The sequence below is a fragment of the Pterocles gutturalis genome, unplaced genomic scaffold (genome assembly GCF_000699245.1).
Source record: "Pterocles gutturalis isolate BGI_N339 unplaced genomic scaffold, ASM69924v1 scaffold35348, whole genome shotgun sequence".
In the NCBI taxonomy this organism is placed as follows: Eukaryota; Metazoa; Chordata; class Aves; order Pterocliformes; family Pteroclidae; genus Pterocles; species Pterocles gutturalis.
In genome coordinates, this window is record NW_010121616.1 from 215 (window position 1) to 15,879 (window position 15,665).

Sequence of the window (15,665 nt, forward strand, 5' to 3'; positions counted from 1 at the left end):
AGATTTCTCCTCGGTTCCTTCCATTCTGAATTTGTTTTTTAAAAAAAAAAACAACCTGTGAAGCCTCTGACCATATTATCAAGAAATCTCATTGCTTGCTCTCAGATATGAATAACTTTCACCCAGAGATAGGGTTGCTTATGTTTCTTTCTTTTTTTAATAGAACCTTCAGGAAACTGAAATAACTGCAAAGGCTCTAGATAGTGCTCTGTTCTAGTCAACATAACCACCTACCATTATCAAAACATTTTCTTTAGCTTTATGATAATTTGCAAATACCTTGTTAAGCAGTTTAATTCATTCACATGTCATAGATTTGGCTCCAAACTAAAATTATCCTTGATACATATGTGGAAGGAATTGAGTTCAGTCCTGTGCTCAAAACCTTAGAAGGGACAAATCTTTGCTCTTAGGTGTATCGTTCCGGAGGCAGATGATGTTTAAGAATGTATATAAGAACAAAATAACAAAAGCAACTTAACTATAGGTGTAGCGCTATTCACATAGAAGAGATTAGGTACCTTGAGGAGTCGAAAGGCAGTCATCCAGCACGTCCTGCTTTGCTCATCTTCAGCACACAACAACCTCAGTTCCTTGGTTTCATTTCTCACTCTGTTGGGCTATAAAGTATTAGAGGGATGTCAGCTATATTCAGTAGAAAACTAACAACACTGTAAGTTTACTGCAGAGTAAAGGCAGGTACAGTATTCGTCTAAGAACTGGCCAGAAAAAGCTTACATCAGCCTGAATTAAACCACTTTCTCAGCTGGGTCCAGTAAGATAAATGTCTGTGTTTGCTTTGAAATACCTTGCAGTTCTGGCAGTTTATAGGAACAAGGTACTCAGGCCATGCTAGACCCAGAACCAAGGCATTTGGGTTTTGGTTTTTTTTACAGAACTGTGAGAAGTTTTACGAGCCCCCATTCCAAGACAAAGAACCAAAGTTTCCATAACAGATGCCTACTAAAGTCTGTTTCCATCAGTTCAGAGTCTGTCCCACAGCCGGCCTCTACTGTCTGAGTAGGCTGCTAGGAAGGAGACTACTTCACTGCTGTCAACAAAACCAGCTCCCAGCCTTCTTCTCAGAAAACTACATGCAGCTTTAAATACTTTCCAAACCTATCCATCAGCACAACAGTTTTTTAAATCCTCAAAGGCAAGTGCTTATTCTTATTTCGATTTTCCAAGACAATCTTCTTTAAATATATGCGAACCTCTGGCCCGCAATAATGGTACAACTACATCCGACTGGAGCGTGATCCTTTGTTGCTATATAGTTTTGGTGCTCACTGTCCAGAGAAACCTTCCTATTCAATTAGAGTACTTGTAAAAAAATATTTCATCTGTGAGGTGAACCAAGGCCAGCTCACAAGCACACCATGCTTCAGCACTGAGCTGATCTTGCACAGAAATTCTCCAAGCCAAAGCAGCACCAGATAAAGTGTTAAGTGTCACATAAAATGATGGCAAGATTCACAGGACATGCCTGCCAAATGAAAGACGTTAAAGATCAAGTCTTCATGACAGAAATGCTTGCAAAGTTTTACATACAAATCCCATTTAGCTGGGGGTTGGGAGGACTCTGAGTTACCAACAGCATCTTGAACTTTGGAAGAACTTAATGAGAAGAATTACCTTTATACAAAATCCATACTCTGCAGGTGCGTTGTACAACTTCTTGCCTGCTATCAACGAGAAGATATTGCTGTCTTCTAGGTCAGCCAACAATTGCAAATGTCTGGGCTCCTGGGAAAATAACATGTTTTATTATAGGTTAAGATTTCGGAAGATCTTGCTGAAAGCTCTGCAGTCCCTCAAGACCAATCTCCAACAGAGGGCAGTGTACGAACACTGCTCATCTCTCGGGCAGCCTGAAGTGGACTCGGCATGCCACCTTCTAAGTATCAGCCTTCTAGCAGAAGATGCTTTATACAAGAAGCTAACAGAGTACTCATTCGAACACATCACATTAAAAATGGTATATCCTATTACATTGCTTCTGAGAAATCTGAAAGTTAGATAATAAAAATATTGTTTAAGGTATCATTTAAAGTAAATTCATGAACAATGTGCTTGGAGAGCATGATTTATCTTGCTGACCTTGTTAGTGCGACTTCAGTAGCCACAATTATGTTGTCTGGCTAGTTTGGTTTTATTATGTAACAATGCTATATAGCTATTTTCATGCATTGAGAGCCCAGGGCTTGATTGTCATGTGATCACGACTTGCTTATCCTTTTCTATGTGATAAAAAAAGGGAACACTGTGTGCAGATATTTAAAAACCAGCAAAAAACACCGACTGCAAAAGCAGAAAATGCTTTCACATGCTACTACTGTGCAACTTCTTTTTTAATCTTACCTTTGAAGTTCCTTTTGTAGAACAATAAAGTCCTGATCTCCTCAAACACACATACAATTTCTTCCATGATTTCCTACCCAGCTCTTTCACATGCAAGAAACCTTGAATTTCAGGGCAGCTACTGGAGTTTAAAAAGTTCTGTTGGAAAGGAATATGTAAATGAAGATTGTGTCCTATGGATGGATCATAAAATTGTCACTGTATTTGTGGAACAGAGAATCAAATGGCAAATCTCTTTGCTGACTTACGGCACAGCTTCACATTATGCTTAACCCGACCTAGATGTTTAAACTGATGTATGACCAAAATGGATATTCCTGCTCCCCTCATTACATCTACCTAGCTAACTCCTCCTGCCACTGATGTTTTCCTGCTCTCTATGTCAATACTTATATCTCGAAAACCATTTCTCCGTATCCCCATTCTTCTTGCACTTGGCCTGAAAGGAGATAAAGTAAGCTTATTCATTTTTAAAATAATACCTTGTCACAACAATTCTGGCAACTAGTCTAACTTGGAAACATTGGCCAAAATCTGCAACTTTATCCTGAAGTTTTAGAATTGAAACAGCCTATTTCAGGATTTCCCACATTAAAGTCTTCTATAGCACATGCACCTGTCCCAAGACAAGAGGTATGATGGACAGAATATTTAACTCCAAATGAAACACAGAGCAGTCAAATAAGTGTCAGCAATTATACTAGACTTCAAGATCCAGAAGTATTTAAGTTCTTGACATAATTAGAGGGACCACATATGGAATAATTTGATTTGAGATACACCAAAGGAGGGAAATATTAACTATGGTTAGCGAATTGATGGATTGCTCCATTATTACAATGGGCCAGATTTTTAAATGACAGAGGGCTTGCTCATTAAGTTAAATGTCAAATTAATCAATTCATAGTAGAAAGAAAAATGCATAAACCTGGTTGGCCTAGATGCCTCTGCAATTCTTGAAAGTTGTGTTTTGGTGTTATTTGGTGGACAATGTCTACAGGAAACAAAGCCAAAAATCAGTGCCCTGGGTCAGAATTCTTAGTTGCGTTAAAACCTGTTTGTTTTTTTTTTTTCCAGTCGTCCTCATCTCATCTCATCTAACCAGATGGAACAGAACAGTCAATTTTCCTCCTTCTTGTACTATGAATCCACTTCTCAACTGTGACAGGGAAAGATCAAAAGGAGAATATACTCTCTCTGTCCGGCTAGATTAAAAAAAAAGTAAACCAAGATGGAAGGTTTTTTGCATATCTGAGCCAAGCTGACACTAGGGAAAACAGATCTAGCTGTTTTTAAGACTAAAAATACCAGCTCTTAATGCAGTACATGATACTGTGAGATGGTATTTAATATTCTTCCCTATTTCGTGTGTAGTTAGAACCAGCGCACTTGCTCAATGTTTGAGGTGGCCTCAGAAGCAACACGCTGAATGATTACTAGACTGCAGGAAGTTTACCTTCAACAAATTAGAACTGTCATTGAAATTATGAAAAATGGTTGTGTGCTTTTTAAAAGGAAAGAAGTATTTAATATAAATGCTTTAAGGAAGATTGGTTTTTATGGTTAAACAATGAGCCAACAAGAATGTACCCATCCCCCATCCTCTCATACTGTTAACCCCCCGTGGACTTATGGTTCTCCTGGACTGTACCTAACTGAGCCTTCCCAGAAGCAAAACTCTCATATCTCACAAGGTCATAAGGTTCTCCCTTCCCTACTGCCTGAGTTAGTCTAGGTTCAAAACTCTGCCACCTTCACGAACACCTTGCTCTTTAGGGAGCCCCACTGTTCTGTTAACAAGCAAACTCCATTCTCCACATACACAGAAGGAGAAAGGGTCCAAGGTGTGAACACCTCTGTTCCTACCAGTCTGTGGCAATGCTCCTTCACACCAGTTTTTGTACCCGATTGCAACTTAATTGCATGTGACTTTCATTTTTAATTCCAGAAATTGGTTTGATTTTTGCTTTGTTTCTCAGCTGAGAGTGGATGGTAACGTTTTAAATTCTTCTCAGTGAACCTGGAACCAGTAGTTAATGGATTTCGAAGTGGCTATGGGACAAAATGAGTGCACTGGTTCAAAAGTTGGTAGAAACTTGTTGTATTTAAAGAGAGTCAGTGCATACTTGCCGACATGAAAAATTACAGAAATCAAGCTAAAATCAGTTATTTGTAGGTGTATTTTCCTCATATATTTGTGCCTTTTGCTTTATAATTTGCCTGTTATTTGTGGTAATGTCTTCCAGACATCACGGTCTTATATTCTTAATACAGTACTCTTTTAATAAACTGTGTTTTTATTTGACCTCATAAGTTGAATGTCCCCCATTTGAAAAAAACAACAAAAGTGAAAAAGATTTAGACTACAGGGTTTAGATTGCAATGCTTGAATTGAGAGGTTTAAGTGAAGGAGTTACTGGTCAGAGAAGTAGCCTACCCTTCAGCACTATCTTTTGAGGCCAACCAACTGTGCCACCACCACAGTTGCGTCACGAGCAAGGAAGAAACCTTACAGCGACATCAAAATTTCAGTATAAACTCTGTGCATGTGCCACTGCCATACAGATTACACGACTCCACCAACACATAGGCATAAGGTACACAGACCTGTAATTTAACTTGGGGAGTTTTAATTGGACTACTTTGCAAATACTACATACAAATTTCTGTAACTACTTGCACTTACTTTTCAGGGCATTATTTTTCTATATAAAGACCAGCTAGTTGGCTGAACCATGGGGAAGTTGGTCCTTATTGTTAATTCTCACCAAGCACAAACATGGGACATATGAAGAAAAAGCAAAACCTCTCACCATCTCAAGCTGATCTTCTAATGTACTAATTTTTACACTTTCTCCGACACTATGATGTGGAGTATAGTAGAGTACTTCTGTTTTGCTTTTTATAAATTATATTTGTTTTTCTAGAAATGTATCTGCCGAGTCTGTGTAGGAACAACACTAGGTGGCCAAACCAGGAACTCACAGAGTAAGTTGAGTATTAATGGAACAAATATGTATAAACATAGCTATATAGGAATACTTTGTGTTTGTAATTTACACCTCAATGCCACTGGGCAACATCTTTGTCAGATATTTTCAACATTAGTGCCATATGCTAACTCACTACACTGGTCTTTCTCTGACCAGCTATTTCCAGACCTTTGAATTATCCCTTCCTTTCTCTCAATCTCTCCCCTCCAGCTCCAAAACCTTCTTTGTCCACAGGCATAATGTACAGTACCTGCAAAAGTTGTGACTGAGGGATACTGCCATTTGTTTGCTGGCACCAGGCAACCATTTGCTCTGGAAAGAAATTCTAGGCACAAAAAGAGAAGACAATTGGAAGTCACATTACGTTTGAACACTTTTAAAAAGAACAAGTGGAATTTTCTTCCGGTCATTAATTTTTGAAACTGTTACTCTTAAATCAAATTGGAGATGCCCTGACACAGAAAGGAATACCAGGGCTTTCAAGTGCCATTCGTCCCTTCCTTTTGCACACCAAATGCCCATGTAGACAGAATGTGGATTTTTACAATCTCTAATATGCAGCATTTCATAAGTGCATTTCCCCTTCCTCTTCTACTGAAGGCTTTTGGGGATTTCTAACAGCCTCTTGCATATTGCATATTCTGACACAAAATTTCTGGGCTTCCCTCTCCGTACAGAAAGGCTGTTCACCAAACAAACTCTTTGTCACTCCACTTGCCATAAGATGCAGAGCAGGAGGAATAAAAGGTTTACTCTACCCTCACAGTGGTAAGCTAGATGCAAATGTATTAAAAGAAGTCTCGGCCAGGCATGCTTCAGGATCTCCAGTAGGTCCACTTTTACCTCTGACAGCACTCTCCTTCTATCCAAAATACAGTTCTTCACTGCTGCATCTGCTTGACCCTAAAACCTGCTCAGTCCCTCAGAAGGCTCCACACAAAGTGCCATTTGCAGACCTTAATTATGAGAAAGAGCTCATTTGTGACTGCTGATGCTTTCATGTGGTTGTTCAATGGCCAGGTTATGCTCAGGGTTGGAAACCCTTCAATCTGTCAAGAGAAAAGCCCTTTCCAAAACCTACCCCTATACGTTTATATTTCAGGGTAATGTAATAGACCCCTGTGTTTTTTCTTGTAAGGATATGCCAGCATACATTCCATGAAATGAAATAATAAAAACTGAATGAGGACGTGCAATAATTAGGCTCTGTGTCGCATGCCCTGCTTCATGTGCTAGATTTGAATAATCTCAAAGCAGACATCTACCTCCTTTCCCCCATTCCACAAACACAGAAGCAAATATTGTTTAACACACAAACAGGTGTTTCTACAGAGCTTTTCAATTGCCAGCATCCGGTACAGTATCTCATTCAGACTGAATCTTTGTATGACAAAGGTCAGACAGTTTTCTAACTGCTAAATCAATGACTTGACTTCAGATTTATTCCTCCAGTTCCGCTTTTCATCTGCTATGTTTTAAAATGTCTATGTAATTTGGTATGCTGAATTTACTATACACAGCAATTAAATTAAGTCATTCTTGAAGTTTTTAAACATTACTTGAAGCATGAAGACATGCAGAAATGCCTGAAATAAAACAATGACTGATTGTAACGAGATGAATCACAACAAAAATACTTCCAGTTTAGAACATTCACCACCCTTCAGGCAATATACATTTCAGTCTTTTAGGGCATAAAGAGAAGGGCTGAAGAAGAATTAACCTTCTGCCAGGTAAGTTGCACAATGAATTACAAAAGCTAACATTTACCAGCCTCTCTTGAGTAGAAACAGTGCCATATGGCAACAGCTAATGCAACGGATAGGGAGCCTTCGCATCCTTACACCAAAAGAATGATTTATTCTCTGATTGCAGGAGCTTGGGACTGAATGCCAAGCATTCTGGGTTTTACTCTTATGCTCTGTTATTTATTAAAGAATACCACATGAAACCAATGTGCTAGCTCCTGCAATACCAAAATTTCTGTACAACACTCAGATGTTCATAGGTTATCAGATGGGAAGATCAACAGAAGTGAAAAATTACAAACACTCCATGTACAGAAATGTTTCACACAGTAAGTCAAGGCACAGCCCTCTGAAACAAGCACTAGCAGATGACAAATGCATGTGCAAGCACACGTGCAAGGATGCAGCAACTGTGCATTAGCGTCTATGAGGAAAGGAATGACTTTATCATCTGCAGTAACTTCAGCAATGAGTTTTCATATGACCACCTGTATCTTTTTTCTCCTGGCACCACAAATGCCCGACTGACCCAAAATCTGCTCTCACCTAAACCACCTCTGGATTATCCTTCTTCAGCTATCTAGGTGGGTCGCATCAGCTGACATACGTTCTTGTCAACAACTCATTCCAACATAATTGTTTAGGTAAAATGTGAAAAACCATTCCCAAATAAGCAGTTACACAGCAAACAGTTTAAAATTACAACATTCAAAGGAACTTACAAATTTGGGAGCAAGTAGCTATGACATACAATATTTTCAAGCACGGATATACACGAGGACAATAGAGAGGGCGAGTTACTGCAATGAGTAAAGAAGGCAGAGCACACTAGTAAAGCACAGCCACAGATGAGACACTGTTCAACATACATAGTGATAAAACTGGAACCTGGAACCTCCTTTTATGTGGTAAGTTCTTTAGGGGTTACCCAGAGGGTTTTTTTTTAATTATTACTGTTGGAAATTAAAAGGTGTGGATACTGCACACTATGCGGTCAATTAGCTTCAAATCAAGTAACTTTGAAGATAACAAGTAAATTGCAATTCTGATTATTTTTCCTAAACGAACAAAGATTTCCCTGTCTTGGTCACTCTCTGACATACCAATAACCATTTTGAAACAAGTGTATTTGGTAACTTGAAAACACTCGAGGTTTTTAGGCTGTGAGGAGAGTACAAGGAATGTAAAAATTGGTTAAAATTTTTTCGTAAAGAATTCTGTTTGTTGGTGGTGGGTTGGTTTTTTTGCGTTGTTTTTTTCTTTTTTTAATTTTTTTTTTCCCCCACATGGCCCAGCAATGTTATTGCAATCCATCCCTCTCTCTGTGGTGTAAATAACTAAGTAATGAGACTCACCATGGGATTTTTGAAAAATTCATATTTTGCATAATTCTTCCTGAACAAAAATTTACTTTCACTTCCCATTGTGGACTCGACTTGAACTATGAGCTCATGATCTTCCAAGCACCTCTCTGTGGAAAAAGAACATGATGTTAACACACAGCCAATCAGCAGAAGCAGCGAGACCAACTTCCAAAAAGAACAGGAGTAAAACACCACAGTATAACTCCATTACTGCTTAAGAAGTTAACAAAACATATTATAGCTTTCAAACGACACTGTCACAAGGCATTTAAAGGAACTAGGGTGTAAGTATTACACAGTTTAACATTACATGGCAGTGCTCTTCAAAGATTTCCTACATCAAGGCTTCATAAGCACAGATTTTTGAGAAATGAAAGAACATTAGGTTTTTTTGTGTGCAGTAGCTTAAATAAGACACACGAAGTACTTCTTTTGGTGATAGCTATATGCTGTGGAACTGGCAAGGTGGACAGATTTAAGGGGAAAAAAGTTGTGGAAAGGCCATTGTTAGGCCTTGAACTGTCACAGAAATACAGTGTCCTATTTGATCACACTCTATAAAACCAGTTCATTTCAAGGTGAACTTAAGGCCTTTATTGTAGATGCTAGACAATGGGGTTTATTATGAAAGAGGTCACAGGATCTACTTTACAGTAATACTGACAGAGACAAATGTTTTGTACACATGACAGGGCAATTTTCTGCTCTAGATTTGGTTACAAGGTAACTCCCCATAACCACCAGTTCTCTGGTCAAAAGAATAGCACATCAAAGCATGAACAGACAACAAATCCAATTCACTGAAAGCAGTAACTCAAAAGAAGGCAACTGGGCTAAGCGTGCACTACTTAATGAACTAGCTTGGCAAATCTTCAAAAGTTTCTGAGATAATATTTAGATATTTTTCAAAAGTCTTAAATAGTCAGTACATTCATCCCTGATATAACGGGAAGTAAAAAATGAGGTTAAACAAAAAACAACTTTTGCAAAGCTCTGTCCAAAACGCGTATGACTTGCTGGCCAAAGAAGCCTGGAGAGTCCCTTCCCCACTTCGTGTTCCTGCATCCTTGCATTCACACAGTCAGAAATGCCAGGCTGCCGCCCAAGTTCTCTTGGGGTATTTTCAGGATAGAAGGCAAGCAGTCATCGGTATAAAAAAAGCAGCAAGTTATTTGATTGAAAATTTAACCTATCACTGAATGATCCCATTGTCTTTTTCACCTGCATTTAGATTGTCAGTCATCACCAGCTCACTGATGACTTCAGCATTTACTGTGCGCTTGCAGTGTCCAGCCTTGCTACAGATTGTGTTTCAAGGGGTTAACGCTGAAGATTTTTCCATACTGGGCTGCTCTCAAATAAAGAGCTGCTTCTTAGTGCACTAGTCATAACACCACTTTTATGGGGTAGCTCTTCAACTAATGTATGCAACAACACTGCTGTTGTAACAGTTAATTAAGGACATTTTGCACCACCTGAGCACTCATCACCTAAACCTCCACATTATCAAGGGGCTTCGCAGGTGAAGTTTCAGGTATTGCTGCTTATCTATTGCTACTGCCATGGTTTTTGGCAACCAGTTAAGTCAAATCTCATCCACACTGTGATAAGGACAGTGAGCCTAGGACGGTAGAGGGCCTTTCTGTTTTTAAAATTATGCTTCCTATAAAAATTGAATTACGTTGGTATGAATCTTCATCAAAGTATGAACCCTCAAAGACCATGTGTCTTGCTCTTGCATGCTTCTGTCATCACACGAAGTTGTGGTCTTTGTTTTCCTAAGGCACTGAAGATTGCTCACCTAAGGGCAGGGACAAACCACATCCTGTTCATTCTGTCCTCAGGAAATGCAGTAGGGATGAACACTTGTCAATTTGTTTTGTATTTTGATCATTTTTTTTGTACACATACACCCAGTGGCTGTTTCTTTGATACTTTACACAACTGATCTAGATGTATCTCTTTAATAAATCAAGACTCTCTTGAAATTCTTTGGTGGTACTCCCACTGATTTAATGCTTACATTTTGATTTTGATGGTGAAAGTCGTCTTGAAGAAAAGTTGCAGCATTTTATATCACATGCATGTAAAATGGAAGCTAGTCCTGGTCAGTTTGCTACTACTTCATAGAAGTTGTATGTTTGGGAAGTCCTTGGCAATTTGCACTCGGTTAGTAGAAATGGGATGAACTGCCACTTGACACACCAGCAACTCAGCCTCAGCCCTGCTTTGAGCTTCCTGATGCAAAATCAGAAGCACAGATATTGGTCTATTAAGTTCATTAGGTTAGTCTGTCTTCAAGTGGCACTACTGCTGAAATAACCAGACATGTCTGGACTCAGTCTCCTCTACATACTTCCTAAAAGAACAGGATAGACTCTTCTTTTTTTCCCAAAACTGCCCTGTATTTATTAACTAAACTTCTACAGAACTGCATAAGTGATACAAGATGGGAAAAGGAGCTGGATTCCATCATGAACTAAATGATCTTTACGGTCCTTTTCAACCCAGGCCAGTCTATGACTTGTGACAATGAACATTACAGACATGCCCCAAAATTCTCAACTACGAGAATCACTACAAATTACAGGTAGACTGAAGTGTGAAATAGCCTGCCCTCTTTTCATATTGCAGCAAGCACTGTGTCTAACTGCTCCACTTTTAATTCATTCAGGTTAAGACAAATCAAATTCAATGCACGTGTAAACAAGAAAATCTATGCACAAAACTTCTAACCCTACATACATTTCAGAGCTCTACTACTTTTCTGCTTCAACTATATTATGTAAGACGTACAGACAATTCTGGAGCTGGAAAAATGAGGTTTGCAGGTAGGGATTCCTTCAGTGTCCAGACACATACTATCATGACAGTCTGTCTTCATCCTTACTATTATTTCTGCTAATGCCCAATACAGGTATCTCAGTCCCCATCTTAAATTTATGATAGTTAAGCATGAAGTAGCACATAGGGAGAATACCACATTTTATGAACAGGTTAGGTGTATTTCTAGTTGAAAATGAAATAACAGGACAAATTCAAGTTTCATAGACTGCTTAAATCTTGACCACAATATGTTTTTAGATACTAGTGGTACACTTTAGCAGGAACCATTTCCATGTGTCAAATCTAAGCTAGTCTGACAGTAAATTGTCACACCATTGCCTCAAGTGAGAACACAAATACTTTCTGTAGTTCAACAGCTGTTTGAAGTTATTTGCAAGCACACTTTTTTTTGAGATACTCTTCAATACGTGCGCAAAGTAAGCTATCAGGTGAAGGTTCCTTAAAAACTGGGACCTGGAAGATCACCACAATGATAATATGCAGCTGGCTTCAAAAATGTGCTCTTGTCCTCAGTCTGCCCAAAAGATGAATTGGTTCTGCAAACTGAGCTCTTTTGGAAAGTAATATTAGGGAAGACTGGGGAGGGGAGGGGGGAAGACTGTGAAGTTAAGGAAAGAACTCGCCTCTTTTGGTGGGCTTCAAGATTACCACCTACAGCATTAAGTCAGCAAGGATGTCTTGAGTAAGAAATAACGTCTTCTGGAAACACAAAATTCTCACTGCTCTTAAGCCATATTTCTTTCCACACTTCTAAGTATCTATTCACCATTGTTTCATACTTCTACTAGCAATCTTCTTTCTCAAGGGAAAAATACGGAACATCAGACACCTGATAATAACTTCACCTGAGGTGCAAAAAGATTACTCCCTTGATCTGACAGTCCCTGAAATGTAGGGAAGCATTTAAGCTACTGAGCTATGTAAGTAGCCAAAAAACTCAAAACTGCCACCAAAACTGGGTGGACACATGGAAGCTGGCATTTAAAGTTCATCGAATATGTCACAGTGTATACTTTGGTCTCCAAAGACAAGAAACTGGATGTTGTTGTCTCTTGAACTCTTTTACTCCCTTTTCTGACTGCATCCTTTCAAACATGTGAAATTTGGATAATTACCTCTTTTTTTGACACTTTAAATACTTTCTTCTGTCTCTGTTCACTTCGCACCCTCAAAGGCTGCATAACATTTCACACGGATCTACTGCCTGGCCTACAGAGGACATCCCCGGAGCTGTCCCTGGAGAACAAAGTTTGGTGGCTGCTGAAGCCCCAACCTGCACACTCCATTTCTCTGGGACAGCTGGGCCCCGCTTTGTGCTTCAGTGTGAAACAGAGGTCCAAGGCAGGCAGGTCCCCATGTATATAAAAGCAGCCCGAGAAGTATCTTGCTCTTTTCCCATCATTGTTAATTACCAAGTTATTTGTGTGTAAACAGAAGCTTTTGATTTCCTAATCAGCCTCCTGCCCGATTCATTCAGAGATGTCACACACCAGAGTTTGACAGCACAATTAGTCACCATGGAAGCTATTGTGATGTCACAAACACTGAATTGTGGCATCATTGAATGAATCTGGCAGGAGAAGGATGTTGGTTACAAAGGAGAAGGCTTCTGTTTACACAATACCTTGGTAATCAGCAACGATGGGAAACAGAATATAGAAAAAGAGAGCCTGGTAGTTTAATGAGCATTGCTAAAACTGAAAATTTGGAAAGGTTGTTCGAAGCACACATGTGGCATATTAAGCCATGGAGATAAAGTTCTGTAATTTATACCTCGTCCTATATCTTCAGAACTGAAAGTATATCACAGGCATATACAAAAGTGTGGTTTATTTTTTTTCACATATTTCTATATTAGGAGAGATACCCAATAAAACCATTAAATAATCAGGATATTCTATGAGGTGTTTTTTTTTTGAGTGTTATTCTGTAGAGCAGTGAATTTTTCTGCATCTAACAGTATCAGTTTAGGGCATTACATTTCCAGCAAATTACTTCCTTTTCTTATTTGTAAGGGTTCTGAATTACATTTTTAGACATAAAAAACCTCCGTTAGCTACAGATAGCATTCACAATTCCAGTCCTGGTGATCACAGCTTATGATTGTTTTTCTCTGTTTTCTAGAAAAAATTCCCCATGAAGTGTATCCACTAATACTTCAAATGCTACACTTTCTAAACTGTTGTTGTATGCTACGTAGAATTCTAGGTAGCGTATCTGAGTGATATGCAGTTGCAAGCTGCAGAAGCCTGCAACTAATCAGCGCCATAAAATAAGAGGAAAAACAAGAGTGAATAACATGAGATCCTTTCAGATACTGTAATTAAACCAATTCACAATATTACTTAATTTCCCACAGTTCTTCCTCTTGCTGCCTTCTTAAAACTGTAACCATGACACCTTAATTTCAATCAGGTGGGGGAGCTGCTGCCTGGAGAGCAGATGCCACCGCTGGTCCAGAAATTGCCCATGGATTTGCAGGTGGTGCCACCATTTTTTCCCTGCCTGAAGTCAAGTTTAACCAACCCCCTCCCCCACCTCAGCATGTCTAGCTTTCATAAGCATTACTGTAGGTATGCAAAGCTGAGTCTGTTCACCCAGGTCTCCCAGCTGGTGATGAGATGAGCTGTTTCACAGGACCGGTACTCTAAGGATCAAGCTTAATTTGCCTAAGCTGTTTATTTGCAATAGCTTCAGACACAGCAAGGTAGCAACAGAGCGCTCGTGTGAAGATGAGACAGTTCTTTTTTACAATTTAAAAAAACAGAGGATAGGAAATAAGAGAAGGACTTAAAATGGCTTAAATGCTTAACACATCAAATTGCAATACACAAAAAGCACGTATGTGACTTCAGCTAATTGTACAAATAAAAGCAGTGGAAAGAAAAGGTTCCGTGTGGAAGCACATTAATACCAATTACACATATTTTATGTTCCCAGGTAACCATGCCACCCCTTTGACCATTCCCTACCTAATCCTAGGTGAGGGTGATGCTCCACTAGAGTCCAGCTGTTATCATCCACACAATGACTTTTGTAAACGAGCAGCTGACAGAGGTCCCTGGCTGTCATGTCTGCTAGAATCTCGACCACTTTGCTTGTTCCATCTTCACTAAAGACTTTTACATCCTGCAACATAAAGGGTACACTTACAGATCAACAGCTCTGAACATATGCAAACCACACAGCTACTGTAGAAAAGCATCCTCTTGGTGTGACCGTTCCTGGCTGCCAAGGTGCTTGGACAAATGACATCATGGATGATTCACTTTATAACACTTTCTCTTGATGCCCCCTTGCCCTATTTCCCCTCCCCCCCTCCCCAACACCTCCCTGCACTAAAGAAAGATTCAGCAGGGTTAATATGACCACATACACAGAGAAAGTGAGAAAGCAGGTTGCGGATAAAGCTGCATAAGGTAAGCAAACGTGAAACAATATTGAGAGAATACTTCGGCAACAGTGGGCGAGAAAAATTACATCCAATCACACACTATTTTCTTTGCGATCCCATCAGAGGCCTCCGAACATTTACAGAGGAGCAGGCCAAGACCCCGAAGATTAAAAATGGCTCTCTTGTTCCCCAGTAACTTTTGATTGTTTCGCCCGGGGAAGTCCCACTTGCAGTTCGCCGGCGGATCAATTAGCTAGCACAGTCCACACATTTCTCTCCCTGCCCCAACTTTCTCTTTTGATACGAGCTTGAAAGTAGTTTGAAACCAAACGTGCATAAGCTGCACATCCTAAATATAAATGGAGATGAGAGAACAAGTCAGGAACCTTCTCCCCACCTCCTGAATCATACAGATGCTTTCCTCTTTGCATTGTTCTGCTCAAGAGAGAAAGACACTTGCCACAAAATTATTTCTCTGGGCAAACGCGCAGGTCTGAGATTTAAATCAGCTCCTCCACGTTTAAAATGCTCTGCATCCTCGCAAGAGAAGGCCAATCTAACAAAAACCTGGGAGGGTAATTTGATATGGAAAATCTTACCTCAACGGCACGTAAAAGGCAGCAGTCGGAAGAACAAGATGGCATTTTAAATAGAGATTGCCTCTTGAGAGAGAGTTTGTTCTCTGCCTCCGCCGACCCTTTGTAGCCTATGGCTGGGCGCCCGGGGTGCCGGCGGTGTCCGCAAAGTACCGTACCTGTCACGTAGCCCCTGCTATGGGGACTGTTTCTGGGGAGGGAAACAACTCTGCCAGAGCTCCACTCAAAGGGTTACACGCAATCTTTGCGGTAGTGAATCAAACCACACCGTGTAGACCAATCCTAGCCCTCCCTCCGACTGATGTAATCATTTCCCACACACTATCAGACTTCCAAATTACTCCCGCCCCTCTCCCCCCACC

The 15,665-nt window shown here is 39.8% G+C and overlaps 1 protein-coding gene across 1 annotated transcript; it reads right to left on the minus strand.

The window, feature by feature from the left end:
• Window positions 1-521: 521 nt before the first annotated feature.
• On the minus strand, window positions 522-15,534 carry LOC104464556 (growth factor receptor-bound protein 10-like; the record flags this gene model as incomplete). Its single annotated transcript, XM_010077295.1, has 7 exons — window positions 15,307-15,534; window positions 14,286-14,442; window positions 8,458-8,573; window positions 5,605-5,679; window positions 2,362-2,499; window positions 1,636-1,746; window positions 522-620 (listed from the first exon to the last, which is right to left on the minus strand). Coding segments are annotated over exons 1-7 (741 nt in total), but the record flags the coding sequence as incomplete, so codon positions are not given.
• Between the last annotated feature and the right edge of the window lie 131 nt (window positions 15,535-15,665).